General features: G+C 36.6%; 1 protein-coding gene across 10 annotated transcripts in view; it reads left to right on the plus strand.

Annotated features, from left to right (window-relative positions):
- Window positions 1-17,146, plus strand: part of CBLB (Cbl proto-oncogene B) — a 219,591-nt gene that overhangs the window by 132,575 nt on the left and 69,870 nt on the right. For all 10 annotated transcript variants that reach the window (XM_021070494.1, XM_021070495.1, XM_021070490.1 and 7 more), the window contains exon 10: window positions 13,376-13,579. In XM_021070494.1, the coding sequence (XP_020926153.1) occupies window positions 13,376-13,579 (204 nt within the window). The remainder of the gene's footprint in view (window positions 1-13,375; window positions 13,580-17,146) is intronic.

Below are 17,146 nucleotides of genomic sequence, written 5' to 3' on the forward strand. Positions count from 1 at the left end.
AGCTCCAATTTGACCCCTAGCCTGAGAACTACTGTGTGCCACAGGTGCGGTCCTAAAAAGTAAAAGAAAAAATGCATTTGGTTTATACTTTAATTGAGGTTTTCCTTGTTATCCTTGCTCTAGTCTCCCTTTATCCCTTCAGGATGCTTGTGAGTTGTGTAGTATAGGGAGAAATAGGTGGAAGAGGGATTCTCAGGATGGCATCAGCAAATTCTCATGTAGTCACTTGATCACTATTTAAGTCATGTTAACAATAATAGTTCTGCAGACCTAGCAATGTCTTTTTATAAATGAGTTTCAATAAATGTAGTTACACTGGTAGAAGACAAAACTGTCAGTTTGCAAGAGGGTTTCAAATGTATCAGTAGGGTATTGTAGAGATGTTTCTGATTCAGTGCTTGGCTGAATGGGATGGGACTACTATAAGATGATTTGCCTTAACCCGAAACCCATTAAAAACAGAGGCCAAATGTGTTTGTCACCCCTTTGGACTGACTTATGTCTTCAGTATGATAGTTAGGTTCCTCACAGGTATGAAGAAAACTAAGAGCTTTGCTTTTCTCCCTAAAGAGAACCAGAATTTTAGGCTGGTACAAACTCCCAATTCTCAACCTCCATGCATGGCCTATGTATTTCAGCCCCTTCTCTTGGTGGGGCTCTAATCTTGGAGCATACAAATACATACATATTGTAAGATTTAGCATCTTTAACTTGAAAATACCCTGATATTTGGAAGTGAAACATACTGGGTATTAATAATTAAGTCAAAAGCTCTCATTAGCTTGGCAGAAACCTTTGCTTAGTAAAGGTCATTGTTTAAAGTTTCAAACAAAATAGTAGTTTACCTTGTGCCTCAGAGTGGGTGAACGAGTAGAGCTAGATATAAAGCAAAAATATTTTACTTATTTTACTTTGTGTGTGTGTGTGTGTGTGTGTGTGTAAGAGCTGCACCCGCAGCATATGGAAGTTCCCAGACTAGTGGTTGAAGCAGAATTGCAGCTGCTGACCCACTCCACAGCCACAACAACACTAGACCCAAGCCACGTCTGTGACCTACATCACAACTCAGGGCAACGCCATATCCTTAACCAACTAAGCAGGGCCAGGAATCAAATCTGCATCCTCATAGATACTAATTGGATTTGTTTCCGCTGAGCCACAATGGGAACTCCTACTTTCTGTATACTTGTTAAATGAAATTCACCCTTTAAAACTTCAGGGCCAGTGCTGTATATTTTATTTAGTAAGTTTGTGAACTATTTGCGGTAGGAATGTTACATGGAAAAAACACAGGAGTATTCATGACTGTGTTATTAGTCCTTTGCTCTTTACACCACCACAGCTTTTCTATATATTTTTTACTTTAAAAAAAAAATTAAATGATTTCAATTTTTCCGCTATAGCTGGTTTACAGTGTTCTGTCAATTTTCTACTGTACAGTAAGATGACCCAGTCAAACATCCTCCATCGTGCTCCATCATAGATGACTAGATATAGTTCCCAGTGCTCTATAGCAGGATTTCATTGCTTATCCATTTCAAAGGAACCCCAGATCCCAGTTCATCCCACTCCCTCCCCTTTGGCAACCACAAGTCTGTTCTTCAAGTCCATGATTTTCTTTTCTGTGGAAAGGTTCCTTTGTGCCCTATATTAGATTCCAGATATAAGTGATATCTTATGGTATTTGTCTTTCTCACCTATTTCACTTAGTATGAGGAGTCTCTAGTTCCATCCATGTTGTTGCATATGGCATTATTTTGTTTTTTTTATGGCTGAGTATATATACCACATCTTTTTAATCCAGTCATCTGTTGATGAACATTTAGGTTGTTTCCATGTCTTGGATATTGTGAATAGTGCTGCGATGAACATGTGGGTGCATGTGTCTATTTCAAGGAAAGTTTTGTCTGGATACATGCCCAAGAGTAGGATTGCTGGGTCATATGGTAGTTCTATATATAGTTTTCTGAGGAAGCTCCATACTGTTTTCCAGAGTAGTTGTACAAATTTACACTCATACCAATAGTGTAGAAGGGTTTCCTTTTCTCAAAACCTTTTCCAGCATTTGTTATTTGTGGACTTAGTAATGATGGCCATTCTGACTGGTGTGAGGTGGTAGCTCAGAGTAGTTTTGATTTGCATTTCTCCAATAATCAGTGATGTTGAGCATTTTTTCATGTGCCTGTTGGCCATTTATGTATCTTCTTTGGAGAAATGTCTATTCAGATCTTTTGCCCATTTTTCCATTGTTTGTTGGCTTTTTTGCTGTTGAGTTGTATAAGTTGTTTTTGTTTGAGAGATTAAGCCCTTGTCCATTGCATCATTTGAAACTATTTTCTCCCATTCTGTAGGTTGTCTTTTTGGTTTCCTTTGCTGGGCAAAAACTTGTCAGTTTGTTTAGGTCCCATTGGTTTATTTTGGTTTTTATTTCTGTTGCTTTGAGAGACTGACCTGAGAAGATATTCATGAGGTTGATGTCAGAGAATGTTTTGCCTGTGTTCTCTTCCAGGAGTTTGATGGTATCTTGTCTTACATTTAAGTCTTTAAGCCATTTTGAGTTTATTTTTGTGCATGGCGTGAGGGTGTGTTCTATTTCATTGCTTTGCATGCAGCTGTCCACATTTCCCAGCAATATTTGCTGAAAAGACTGTATTTTTCCCATTTTATATTCATGCCTCCTTTGTCAAAGATTAATTTACCGAAGGTGTCTGGGTTTATTTCTGGGTTCTCTATTCTGTTTCATTGGTCCATCTGTCTGTTTTGATGCCAGTACCCCACTGTCTTGATGATTGTGTCTCTGTAATATTGCTTGAAGTCTGGGAGAGTGATGCCTCCTGCTTGGTTTTTGTTCCTTAGGATTGCTTTGGCAATTCTGGGTCTTTTGTGGTTCCATATAAATTTTTGGATGGTTTGTTCTAGTTCTGTGAAAAATGTCATGGGTAATTTGCTGGGGATTGCATTAAATCTGCAGATTGCTTTGGGTAGTATGGCCATTTTTACAATATTAATTTTTCCAACCCAGGAGCATTTCTTTGCATCCTTTTTAATTTCCTTGATTAATGTTTTATAATTCTCAGCAATATAAGTCTTTCATCTCCTTGGTTAGGTTTATTCTCGGTATTTGATTTTTTGGGCTGCAATTTTGAAAGGTATTTTACTTTTGTATTCCCTTTCTAATATTTCATTGTCAGTATACAGAAATCCAACTGGTTTTTGAATGTTCATCGTGTATCCTGCTACTTTGCTGAATTTGTTGATCAGTTTAGTTAGTTTTTGGGTTGAGTCCTTAAGGTTTTCATGTCATCTGCATACAGTGACGATTTTACCTCTTCTCTTCCTATTTGGATGCCTTTTATTTCTTTTGTTTGTCTGACTGCTGTGGCTAGGACTTCCAGTACTATTTTGAATAACAGTGGTGAGAGTGGGCATCCTTGTCTTGTTTCAGATTAGTGAGAAGACTTTCAGATTTTCTCCATTGAGTATTATATTTGCTGTGGGTTTGTCACAAATGGCTTTTATTATGTTAAGGTATGGTCCGTCTATACCCATTTTGGTAAGAATTTTTATCATGAATGCATGTTGGACTTTGTCAACTCATTTTTCTGCATCTATTGAGATGATCTTATGGTTTTGTTAATGTGGTGTATGATGCTGATTGATTGGTATGTTGAACCATCCTTATGAACGTGGGATGAACTCCACGTGGTTGTGCATGATCTTTTGCATCATGCAGTGCATAATGTGGTGCATGTTGTTGGATTAGGTTGGCTAAAATTTTGAGAACTTTTCTATATATTACTCAGTATCCTCCAAATGGTGCAGTTCCTCTTGCTTGTAGCTAATCATTTCCTTGATTTTCTTCATGATTTTTCATACTGCTCTAATGACCTTACATGAAAGTATGTCCATTGTAAATGGTTAACTTTTGCAATTTCCTCTTTTTTTTAATCTGAAGTACTTCTTAGTTTTACACTTAGAGATTGAGGAAGTGTAAAATTGTGAAGTGCTAAAAATGTCTCTGAGTAAAATTTTAGGAGACAGTGTATGAAAAAGTAGTAATAAAGTGGTAGTTTTCTAAGTAAAGTAGTAAAAAACTGACAAATTCAAATGCGCTTACAAAGTTGAAATAATGATCAAATTAAATCACAGTCATGTCATAGTGAATGTTATTAACCTAATATAAACATAGAATTTTGGATATAAGTTAACAAAAAATACTCAAAGGCATTATTTTAGCATCTTTAAAATTCTTCCCACACAACACAGTTCATAATTAATATTTTTCTGGTACATTTTGTATACTCTCTGTAAGCTCTTACCTCTCTGTATTTGTATTATACATATTATGTACCTTTCTCCTCTAGAATGTGGATTGCTATTTTAGAATTTCTTTCCCCCAGCATGCTACCTCCACACTGATAGTTACTTGGTAAATACCTATAGATTGTATAGTAGATAATGTAAAGGAAAGAGAATTACAGGACTAAGATTGCAATAGGTAAAAAGACATTGGTATTATAGATCAGTTGTGAAAAGCCCTTGTAATGTATTCTGTACATTTCTCCTCTGAAAAGTATCTGTGATCTTTTCAAAGACCTTTCATCGTGCTCAAGATCTGAGAATGAATCCTAAGATTTTTAAACCTCAGATCCATTTGTTCCATTCATTAGCTTCTGGGAGATTCCTTTCAACTTTTCACATTTTTGGGGGTTTTTTTGTACTTTTTTTTCATTGCTTGCAGTATTACTGGCATTAACCTACAGGGGAGAAGACCAAGTTTCTCTTTATTGCTTTTATACACCTAGAAGCATGCCTAGCAATCTCTGGTTCAAATTTTCTTTACCCTGAAGAAAATTGTTGTTAGGTCAAGGTGTGAAAATGTCTAAGTGATGTTCCATAGACTCTATTTCTCAATGGGATCTTAGTGGTTAAAGAAGCATCAACTTTTGAACAATTCCACTTTTAGATAAGCAGAATGTTTCTACATTTACATAACAGATTTCACACAGTGCTGCTTCCTACCAATCAATAGACCTATTTTGACAGTTTTCATATTGTGGTATGAACAGCAGCATTCTTCAATCATTTAAACATGTTATTTTTCAAATGTCCTTGTTATTTAATAAAAATGAAAGTCTAATAAAGTTAATCCAGTTAAAACACAATTAACATTAGCTATGCTAAAAACCTCACATCATAGCCATAATGAGCTGCTCATTGGACTTAATTAACCTGATTGATGGTCAGTATGAGAACAACATGAACAAAATTACGGAACATTTCCATAGTTCAGCAATATATTGTCAAAAACATTGTATCTAAACTTGTAGATGTAATGGGAAATGTATGAGTATTAAGTCTCTGAATATAAGTGCATATAATATATCTTTTCAATTTGCTCCTTATTCAAAATAGTGAAGAGCTGGAATCTGTTTTCTGACTTTAAAGCCAATGTTTTTGTTTTACATATTTTTTTTTTTTTAATCAGAGAAAGTTAAGTTTTCAGGCTTAATTGTGCACAGGATAATTTGGTTTCCCCTAACTGGCTTGATAGAAGCTGACATAGAATGTTTTACCCATCTGTCTCTCCAAGATCTCAAATCTATGAACTTTTTCATTTATTTGGGAAACTTTCTTTGAGCAGCTTCTGTGTCCCAAGTTTGTTTTAAAGACATAGTCCTTACCCTCAAGAAGATAAAATTAAATTTGAAAATTTTATAGGGGGTTATGGAATTTAATAATCACTTGAAATGAATATCCTGTTATCCTTCAAATTTAATTATGGATGAGAGACATTTTTGTTGCTTTCTACTACTTTGGTTGAGCATGCTGATATGAAAAGGATTTTAAAGTCTGCATGCCTGCCAAAAAGCTCTGATAAATCAGAGTCGCGATAGGAAATATTAAACCCTGACCATAAAACATTAGATATTCAACCATTGTGCATTTTTAGCAAGTCATTCTTCACCAACTTTTCCTTCCATTTGATGCCCTACTTTGGTTTAATTGAAATTCATTGGAGACTTAAATTTTATGTAATTAACAGAAACCCTAAGAAATGCACAGTAGAGGTGTCAGTTAGTTGTTACAGGCTGCAAGTGGTTACTCTTTAATTGCTGTCATAATGGCCCATTAGTCATGCCTCCAAAGAGGTGTCAGATACTTTTTTCTCCTTCTGAAACATCTGTGTTATTTAATAAATTGGATAAGCAAGGCTGAGTTTGCACAGAATACTAAGTAAGCTGACTAATCACCTCTCTAGAGGCATTCTTTGAAGCATTACCACTCTGGGTGCGGCGTTTCCATTCTGTCTTTGGCAATGAAACTTGGAGAGTTCTCTTTCCCTTCCACACTGTTCCACAAATATTAATTTTCTTTACCCTGAACTCCTCCATGTCTTCTTTTTTGTAGTAGCGTATTATGCCGTGGTCATGTTGCGGGGTTACCACATAAAGTGTAAAGAAAGGACCTGTTTTCATCTTATTTTTCTTTCCAGGAATCTAGAAAATGTCTTCTGAGCTCATGAATGGCACAGACTAAACTGTACTCTTCAAATCTCTTTTTTTTTTTTGGTCTTTTCTAGGGCCGCACCTGCGGCATATGGAGGTTCCCAGACTTGGGGTCCAATCGGAGCTGTAGCTGCTGGCCGACACCACAGCCATAGTAACATGGGATCTGAGCCACGTCTGTGACCTACACCACAGCTCATGGCAATGCTGGATCCTTAACCCACTGAGCGAGGCCAGGGATCGAACTTGCAACCTCATCGTTCCTAGTTGGATTTGTTAACCACTGAGCCGCAATGGGAACTCCTCAAATCTTCCTTCTAGCATAAAAATGGATACACATATGGCAATTAGATATGCAGCCTTGTTTTGAATTACTGCCAAGGACTTTAGTTCAATTAAAAGTAAAATTAATTTTTCCTCTGATTATTTCTCCTGCATATTTTTTTCAGAAGAATTTAAAAGATATTGGAGTATTCAAAATAGTAATTAACAAAAAAGCCCATAGATGAAAATTAATAAACTGATTTTAATATGACATGTTAAAAGGGATTACTAGATGGTCTATATTTAGATAGTACTGCTGTGGAAAAATGTGTAACTATCTAAGAGAGGTGAGAAGCCAGCTCTAAGGATCACATTCAAGGCACTAAGAAATAATCTTTTTTTTTTTTTTTTGTCTTTTTAGGGCCGCACCAGTGGCACATAGGGATTCCCAGGCTAGGGGTCTAATCGGAGCTATAGCTACCGGCCTATGCCAGAGCCACAGCAATGCAAGATCCGAGCCACATCTGCAACCTACACCACAGCTCACAGCAATGCCGGATCCTTAACCCACTAAGTGAGACCAGAGATCGAACCCTCAACCTCATGATTCCTAGTTGGATTTGTTTCTGCTGCACCACAACGGGAACTCCAGAAATAATCTTTTAATAATCTTCCTTCAATAGCAGTCAACCTTCACATTTCTAATATTGGTAAAACTTTGTAACCTTAGTACTACAAATAAGAAAATGTTTGCCTTCAAGAGTGTCATAAGTTAGCATTTGTCCTTGATTACATACTGCATTGTTCTGTACAAATGTGGTTAACTGTTAGAGCGCCTCTTTTGCTTTGAGAGTCATGTTATGGCTACAGTTTGTTTCCTCAGCTATCTTTGACTTTTATTGAGACCATTTTTGTAGTAATTATACCAGCTGGAATCTGCATAGCACTTTGGAACGCTTTGAATTAAATTATCTCACTTTAAGATGTCTCCTAAAATGTGTATTCTTTCTTTATACCCTACCTATACCTAAGATGAAATGGCTTACCCAGTGTCTTATAGCTGTAATTGGTGGGTGTAGGTTTTCAATCCAGGCTTCCTGATTCAGAATGCCTATGTTCCTTTCCTAATTTACTGTTTTTGTGGCTTCTCAAATTAAAACTAGAAGAGACTCATCAGTGTCATCTTCTCTTGCCCATCATAAAAGCACACCAAAACCAAAGATCTCTCTCACTGTTGCTTATTCAAAATCACCATTAACTATTCTCATTCATTCTTTATAACAAGAAGCTACTGAGTTTCTGTGGGATATATTATGCTGTGAAAAGGCTTTGTATGGACCCAAGCTGCTCTCAGTATATGTATATATGTATTTATCTATTTATTTATAATTGTTGCATGTTTTAAAAAAATTATGGAAACTTCAAATCTGTGTGAAGTAAAGCACAGTAATGTACATTAGAAGCTGCTGAGATGGGAACCACACACATAGTAAAAATATAAAGTGTACTCCAAAATGAGACTCATATATTCTCTAGGGCCCTCCATTTATATTGTATATGTGGGAAGGCCTGAAGTGATTGACCTTAAAGGATGCCCTCAAATAATCAGACTGAGAGCAAATAAATTATACTATATACGATGCTTATCTTTAAAAATTAAAAGATTTATTTGAGATAATATCTATTTAAAGAGCATTTAAATAAAGAATATGGAAGATGGCTGATACATACCAATGGTAATATGTGGGAATTTGGGGGAGAAGTTAAAATTTTTCTATTTTTCTGTTAATGTTAATTTGTTCTTCGATTACCTAAAGTTATACTTAATATCATTGACTTAGAGTATTTATGGTTGATAAATTAGTCTGAGTAACTTTATCAGTACGTAGTTAATTTTCATATGATATGGTATTCACTGATAACTTCTGTATCCTTTGGTTTGGGAGGATTTCTTTGAGGAAGTGAAATCTCCTGAGTGAATTAGAATAGACAGAGTCCAAGTAATTCCTCTCAGTTTTCTCAGGATTTGAATATGTTGGGGACTGTCTTTCTTCGTTAACGTATGCTCTGTGATCTTGAATTAAGTATACGTTGACAGAAATGTTATTTTAATTATTGAGGCATAATCTGGATTAGTTATATATGTCTATTGAAGACATCCTTCATATGTGGTTAATCAACTCTCTGAGAGGAGTTCTCTTGAGGCACAGTGTATTTAGGATCTGGCTTTGTCACTGCTGTGGCTCTGGTTAAAGCTATGGCGCAGGTTCAGCCCCTGGCCTGGGAATTTGCACATGCCACAGGAATGGCCAAACAAACAAATCAACCATCTGAAAGGAATGAAGGTGGAATACCAAAATAGCCCCAAAGTTCGAGAATATGAGTACCAAATTTTAGAATATGGTCAAGCTTAATTTGCGTATGAAATTAGTTTACAGAGAAAGTGGTGGGTGAAATTGTTTTAGAGGAGGCACATTGTGTGCTGTGTGTTTGCAAGTCAAAATGCATTACAGTGCAGTTAGTTGGTTTTTTTTTTTTTTTTGGTCTTTTTGTCTTTCTGCCTTTTTTGAGACCGCTCCTGTGGCATATGGAGTTTCCCAGGCCAGGGGTCAAATCAGAGCTCTAGCCACCGGCCTACACAAGAGCCACCGCAATGCGGGATCCGAGCCGAGTCTGTGACCTACACCACAGCTCATGGCAACACCGGATCCTTAACCCACTGAGCAAGGCCAGGGATCGAACCCGCAAGCTCATGGTTCCCAGTCGGATTCGTTAACCACTGCGCCACGATGGGAACTCCTGCAGTTAGATTTTGATCCTAGTAATGTAAACTCTCAAAGATAAAGCTGAACAGAAAATGACTTTTGTGATGTATGCTCATAAATCAGCTGCTCTCACATAGTAATTTGTATAGCATTAAGCTTTAAGGTAGGAGAGATGTGGAAAGACCTAAATTTCATTTTAGAGGAACCGTTCCCAGTCCTTTTTTATACTCTCACTATGCTATTGCCTTTCACCTCCTCCACTTTTCAAGCTCACTCTTCAATTGCGCTTAATCAGGAAATAGATCACATAAACTAGGAAATAGCATAAACTAGAAGTCATCCCTAACTAAACAACATGCAGATTGACTTTGGACATTCTAAGGAAGCCTTTGTAGATGAATACAGTTGCTTACACATTCTAAGCACTGTATTAAAACATAATAAGACTTTATGGAGCTCTCGTTGGAACAATGGAAACGAATCAGACTAGTATCCACGAGGATACGGTTCAATCCCTGGCCTCGCTCAGTAGTCGGTGATCCAACATTGTCATGAGCTGTGGTGTAGGTCACAGACATTGCTCAGACCCCACATTGCTGTGGCTGTGGTGCAAGCCAGCAGCTGTAGCTCTAATTCAACCCCTAGCCTGGGAACTTCCATATGCCTCAGGTACGGCCCTAAAAAGCAAAAAAATAAAAAAAGTGATGAGATCCTACTGCATGGCACTGGGAATTATATCTACTCACTTACAATGGAGCATGATGGAGGATAATGTGAGAAAAAGTGTAGATATATACGTATGTGTGACTGGGTTACTTTGCTGTATAGTAGAAAATTAACAACACTGTAAACCAAATATAATGGAAAAAATAAAAATCATTTAAAAAATAAAAGATAGGAGTTCCCGTTGTGGCTCAATGGTTAACAAATCCAACTAGGAACCATGGGGTTGCGGGTTTGATCCCTGGCCTCGCTCAGTGGGTTAAGGATCCAGCATTGCTGAGAGCTGTGGTGTAGGTTGCAGATGCGGTCCCATGTTGCTGTGGCTGTGGTGTAGGCTGGTAGCTACAGCTCTGATTAGACCCCTAGCCTGAGAACCTCCATATGCTGTGGGTGCAGCCCTAGAAAAGACAGAAAAATAAAAAGTAAAAAATAAATTAAAAACATATGACTTTAATGATTTAGATTGAGTGGATCGATATTTGTTATGATAACTGTATTGTAGTTAGGTCTTAAGAGGATTTTCTGTTTTGAGGTACACATACTAAGACATTTTCAGATGAATTTGTATAATGTTAGGATGTGCTTCAGAATAATTCAGGGGTAGAGGGAACAAGTCAAGGTATAGGTGAAACAAGATTGGGCATGAATTGATAATTGTTGCAGTTGGGAGATAGCTATATACAGGTTTATTACACTTTTCTCTGCTTTTGTTTGAAATTTTCTGTAAATTCAAAAAATGTGTAAATGAATGAAGTGTTTACTTAGGGCCCAGAGTACTCCTTTCCATCCTTCATCCATTAAAGACACAGGGATTATTAGCTCTGTTATATTTTAATTTTTTACTTAGTGACATTCAACTTATTTAAACTAAAAAAAAAAAAAAAAAAAAAAAAAAAAAAAAAAAACAGTTTACCCATTTCTCCCACCATCTATCCTCTGCCTCTGGCAGCCACTAATCTGTTCTCTGTGAGCTTATCTTTGTTTTGAATTAATTAATTTTTAGATGCCACATATAAGAAAGATCATATGATATTTGTCCTCTTCTAATTTATTTCACTCATTATAATGCCCTTGAGGTCCATTTATGTTGTGGCAGATGTCAAGATTTCAATCTTTTTTTTTTTTTTTTTTTTTTGTCCTTTTTTTGCCTTTTCTTGGGCTGATCCTGTGGCATATGGAGGTTCCCAGGCTAGGGGTTGAATCGGAGCTGTAGCCACCAGCCTATGCCACAGCCACAGCAACGCGGGATCCAAGCCGTGTCTGCGACCCACACCACAGCTCACAGCAACACCGGATCCTTAATCCACTGAGTTGCTGGATCGAACCCACAACCCCATGGTTCCCAGTCAGATTCGTTAACCACTGCACCACAACGGGAACTCCAAGATTTCAGTCTTTTTTATGGCTGAATTATATTCCATTGTGTATATATACATACACCCCCTCCCAATTTTTTCTTTTTTTTTTATCCATTCATCCATTGATAGACACTTAGGTTAGGTTGTTTCCATATCTTGGCTATTGCAAGTAATGCTGCAGTGAACATGAATGGGAGTGCTTTTTTTTTTTTTTCTAATTAGTGTTCTCTTTTTCTTCAGGTAAATATCAAGTAGTGGAATTTCTGGAGTGTATGGTAGTACTATTTTTAATTTTTTGAGGAACTTCCATATTATTTTCCGTAGTGGCTGCACTAATTTACATTCCAACAAACAGTACACAAGGGTTTTCTTTGCCTCCATCCTTGCTAGCATTTGTTGTTTCTAATCTTTTTGATAATAGCCATTCTGAGAGGTGTGAGGTGGTTTTGATTTCCATTTCCCTGATGATTATGATGTTGAGCATCTTCATATGTATTTGTTTGCCATCTGTATGTATTCTTTGGAAAAATGTCTATTCAGGTCCTTTGCCTATTTTTTTTTAATTAGATTGTTAGTTTTTGTTTTTTTTTTCTATTGAGTAGTATGAGTTCTTTATATATTTTGGATGTTAGCCCCTTATCAGATCAATACTTTGCACATATTTTCTCCCATTCAGTAAGTTGCTTTTTCATTTGGTTGATGGTTTCCTTTGCTATGCATAAACTTTCTAGTTTGAAGTAATCCCACTTGTTTATTTTTGCTTTTGGTGTCAGGTTCAAAAAAATCATTGCTAAGACCTATGTCATTAAGCTTACTGACTATATTTTCTTCTAGAAGTTAAATAACATACTACTAGAGTTAGGGTATGATGCAGAAATAAAAAGATGGTGGTGAATATCATGCACCATCTAACTTTAGAAGGCAACATTATCTGCAGGGTGAGAAAATAGTCTTGTCCTATTTCGCTATCAACCGAATTCTTAATGTAGTTTTTGTGAAATGGAATTGGAAGGTTTTAAACAAAAACTTCATTACCAATAAATGAATTTCTGGACCTAAAGCATCTGTACAGATCCTTTTGCAATATGTAGTTTGAAAGCAAAACGAAGGGCAGAACTTGATATCTCACATATTACTACATTCTGTATGAGTTGTGTCAGCATGACAGGCTCTCAGGACAGATGATGATTTCTGAATAGAAATTTTTTTCCCTCTGATTGCTTGAAACTCAAGACTTTAAAGACTTAGAGAATTAAAATAGTACTATTTAACCACAGTTATATGCACAGATACTTTACCAGAATTAATTTTGAAATGGATTGTTCTAATTGATACTATTACTTTATTTATATGAATTTTTTTCAAAATGTCCTTTTAATAGAATGCTTAATTAGAACCAGTAACTTTTGTTAAAGAGGGACGTGATACCATTTCCAGTTTTCTGCAGGACTCTAGTTTTGATACATTAAATTATAAGTGAACACTCAGTAACATAAAGTTAAGCTCCCTTTCTTTGGCAAATCAAAGGGTTTTTTAAAGGAAATTTTTCTTTGAAAATCTGAAATACTGAACATAGATTTTGTTGCCTCCCTGTTCCACTCTACTACTTTGTAGATAGATCTTCCTCTACCCCCACCTCCTACACTAAAACCTCTTTTTTTGCAACTTTTTTTTTATAGTTGTAGAATATTGGCCTTTCTCAGTATTATTTTATTTGAACAAAGACCAATGAGCACTTTTTTGTGTGTCTGTTCAGGAGTCAGATGGCCAAGGCTGCCCCTTCTGTCGCTGTGAAATAAAAGGAACAGAGCCCATAATTGTGGACCCGTTTGATCCAAGAGATGAAGGGTCCAGGTGCTGTAGCATCATTGACCCCTTTGGAATGCCGATGCTGGACTTGGATGATGATGACGACCGAGAGGAGTCCTTGATGATGAATCGCCTGGCAAATGTTCGAAAGGTAAAACTAGAAAACATAGGTTTTTTTGGATGCTATGCGTACATGAAAAAGAAACGATGTTGTCACAAGTGGGGTAAGACTGAGGGTATTTGGGTTTGGGCAAGGGAGATTCAGGAATCAAAAGAAAGGTGAAGATGTATCACTGAAAGACTGATGGGATTGTGGGCTGAGGAAGAACTAGGAAGAACTAGAGTGCTCGGAGTTCCCTCACTGGTTTTAAACTCCAAAATGAGAGACAGTGAGAGCTTTTGTATAGAATTAAATACCATCGAAGACTGGCAATAGCACATCTGTGAAGAAAAATTTAAAAAAGGAAATTATTAGAAGTGGTGAAACTGATTAAAAATCATCTTTGTTGAAGTCTAGAAGGGTCTGATGGTTACTTTCTTACCAGGAAAGCTGGCTTTCTGTTTCGCTATTAAGAAGTCACCTAAGATTTAACTTTATGAATTTACTGTAATCTGGAGTTTGCTTATCAATACTGCCGACTCAGAAAATTAACTTTGTCAGTTCACTAGGAATGGATGCTACTGCCCAGTTGGAGTTTATATAACCAAACCCACAAGAGACTAGTCATTGAACCAGGATAACAACTGAGTAATTAACCAACCAGCAATGTACTAATGATGAGAGCTGGACTCTTAGCTATCAGGCTATTCTTTGTACAGGAAGATACATGAAATTCAGATTACACTCAAGTTTTTTGCTCTTAAAATCAGAGAGATGGAAGTGAGTGGTATGCAAAGTGTCTACAAACACAATATGAAGGTGCCCTCCTTCATCCTGACCTACAGCAGACATGGCTCATCAGTCATGGTGCTCATCCCTGCTGAATTCAGACTTGGCCTGAACAGCCTTATAGAACCTCCAGTGCAATTCATTAGGATTTGGCAGGTAACATGCAACCTATTTGCCATCTGTTTGGAAACATGAGAATGTGTAATGGCATCAGGTTGTATTTGCCAAAAGCATCTACCTCTATGGTAGGGGAACACTTGGTGCAGAGAACAGATGAGGCGTTTGGGAGATTACCTCTTTAGGGTTGTGTCAAAATATACTTCTTGGTCTCCTGAATTTTCTGTGTTCCAGTGTTCCATGCTTACCAAGTACTTATCCTTAGGAGTTTTTACATACAAATTTCACTGATATGGCTACTCTCAGATTTTACTTTGGTCTGGGATGATTTTTATTCTTTACTTCACTGGTTTTTCTTAAATGTCATAATTTTAACTCTCAGAGAAACTGCTCTTGATTCTACCCTTTAATGCTGACAGTTTCATTCAGTTTTTAGTTATTTGTGATCCCTTTGGCCCAAAAGATGGAAGAAAGGAAGTAATTATTCCTTAGTCACTCTAAAAGATGAACAAGAAAGAAAAATCTCAAATGGAAACAGGGAATCGAGATTTGATTTTAATATGAACTTTCTTAGTCAAAACTTTTTCACATATTGTATTCTCTCAACTTGAATAAGTAAATACCCTTCTCATTTTTCAGATAAGGAAATGAGGCTCAGACTAGTCATGTGACATGGCTGCATTAGGAGGTTCTAGAGCCAGAATTCATTGCTGGATAAAAAATACAGTGATATGGGAGTTCCCGCTGTGGTGCAGTAGGTTAAGAACCCCACTACAGCAGCTCAGGTCACTGCAGAGGTGCAAGTTCATTCCCCAGCCCCACAGAGTGGGTTAAAGGAACCATTGTTGCCACAGCTGCAGTTCGGATTCAATCCCTGGCCTGGGAACTTTCACATGCTGTGGGTGTGGCCATAAAAAAAAAAAATACAGTGATCTATCCAATACTCCATATGTAGCTCGCTCACGTGCAGAATGATGAAATGGTTTCTACCAAGTCAGATTGTGAACTATATTCTAAAATATGTGTTGTATAGTATTATTTTAATTAATATTGGCAATAAAACAGTAACATTTATGATTTTGACGAACTTGCACTGTTCCCAGGTTCTTAAATACTTGATCTCATTTGATCATGACACCAACCCTGTGGAGAAGCTATTATTTGTAGAAATTTGTAGAAGCTACTGTTACTTGAAAGAAATTTAAGAAGAAAGAGGTGAAATAACTTGCCTAAGATTCCAGTACTACTCTAAAGGAGAACTGGTGTTTTATTCTAGGTCTTCCTAACTTCAAAATTCTAGTTGTGAGCCAGACAAGACCTCTTTGTCTTCTTTGAAACATGTCACACACATGTACTTGATAGAGCATAACCACCTGTCCTCTGAAGGTTTTTTCAGTTCTGTAATATAATGTACATCACGAATAGTTACTAGCTCCCAATGAAATTTTAACCAGAAACTAAGAGTAATTTTAATTACGATCTGTTAGTATTAACCTTTATGCCCTAAACCTACCTAACTGTCAGGTCACGAAAAACCCAAGCAAATTCAGTTAGGTTCTACTAATTGATATACAAGTAACTATTACATCTGTTTTCCAATATCCTAGTCTTATGTGGTGATTTAAGTGTAAATTTTTAATAATTAATATTTAATAAAATTTTAAAAATTTGTTCATCAGTTACATTCAACATATTTTAAATACTCAATAGCCCCTGGAATCTAGTGGTTACAATGTTGAATTTTGTAGATATCAGTGGACATTTTCTATAGGTATTGAAATATCTATTATAGATAGATATAATGGAAATATATAATATGAAATAGGTAGTTCCATTGGACAGAGCTTTATTGGATCATTCCTGAAGGTTCTTATTAGAAGTTAGATCTTGTTGCAAAATACTATTCTAATTAATAACCTAACAGTTTTAGCTTGGTCTAAATATGATCTAGCACTAAAATCAGCAACCTATGGCCTGTTTTTGTTTGTCTGTGAGCTAGTAATGCTTTTACATTTTAAATGGCTATATATTTAATTTTTTAAAGTACCTCCATAATTTCCTTGATTTTGCATCTTTTCTTGCAAAGCTTAAAATATTTACTATCTGATCCTCTAAGAAAAAGATTGCAGTCCCCAGTTCTAGGGTACCATAAGGCATTTAAAAAGTGTTTACTGAATGCATGGATAACAGGGAATGACGGAAAAGTGTTTGAGAAACATACACAAACTCAGGTAGTTTAGTGAACTAGGTGGTAATATTTTCTAGCAAGGAAAAAGGCAATTCAATTTTCTTTATTAAATGGGCTTCCTTCTTTCAGTGATTCGTATCAGGGGATGGAGAGCAGGGCCTTAAAAGTAATTCTTTTAAGAACTTTGTATACTTTACTGCTTAGGGGAAAACGGTATTTACCCTGTATAAGTTTGGGAAAGGTTGCAGTTTCAGCCTAATTTCCACTGGATTACGTTGAAACTTGAGCTCTGTTTTAGCAGCGACACTGACAATTGAAGGGAATCACTGGTAAAACGAGCCCAGAAGGTAACTCTTGTGGTTTTCCCTGATCTTTTCACTCTCTCAAACCATGCACGTTGTGTTTTCTCTGGCACACTGGTGAGCTTTCTATCAAGGAGCTGAGAGATTTTGACAGCAATTTTTTTAGTTTGCCCAAAAAAGAGAACGGTTCTCTCAGACATTATTGTCCCAGAAGTCAAGTGT

This window comes from Sus scrofa, chromosome 13 (genome assembly GCF_000003025.6).
Source record: "Sus scrofa isolate TJ Tabasco breed Duroc chromosome 13, Sscrofa11.1, whole genome shotgun sequence".
Lineage (NCBI taxonomy): Eukaryota > Metazoa > Chordata > Mammalia > Artiodactyla > Suidae > Sus > Sus scrofa.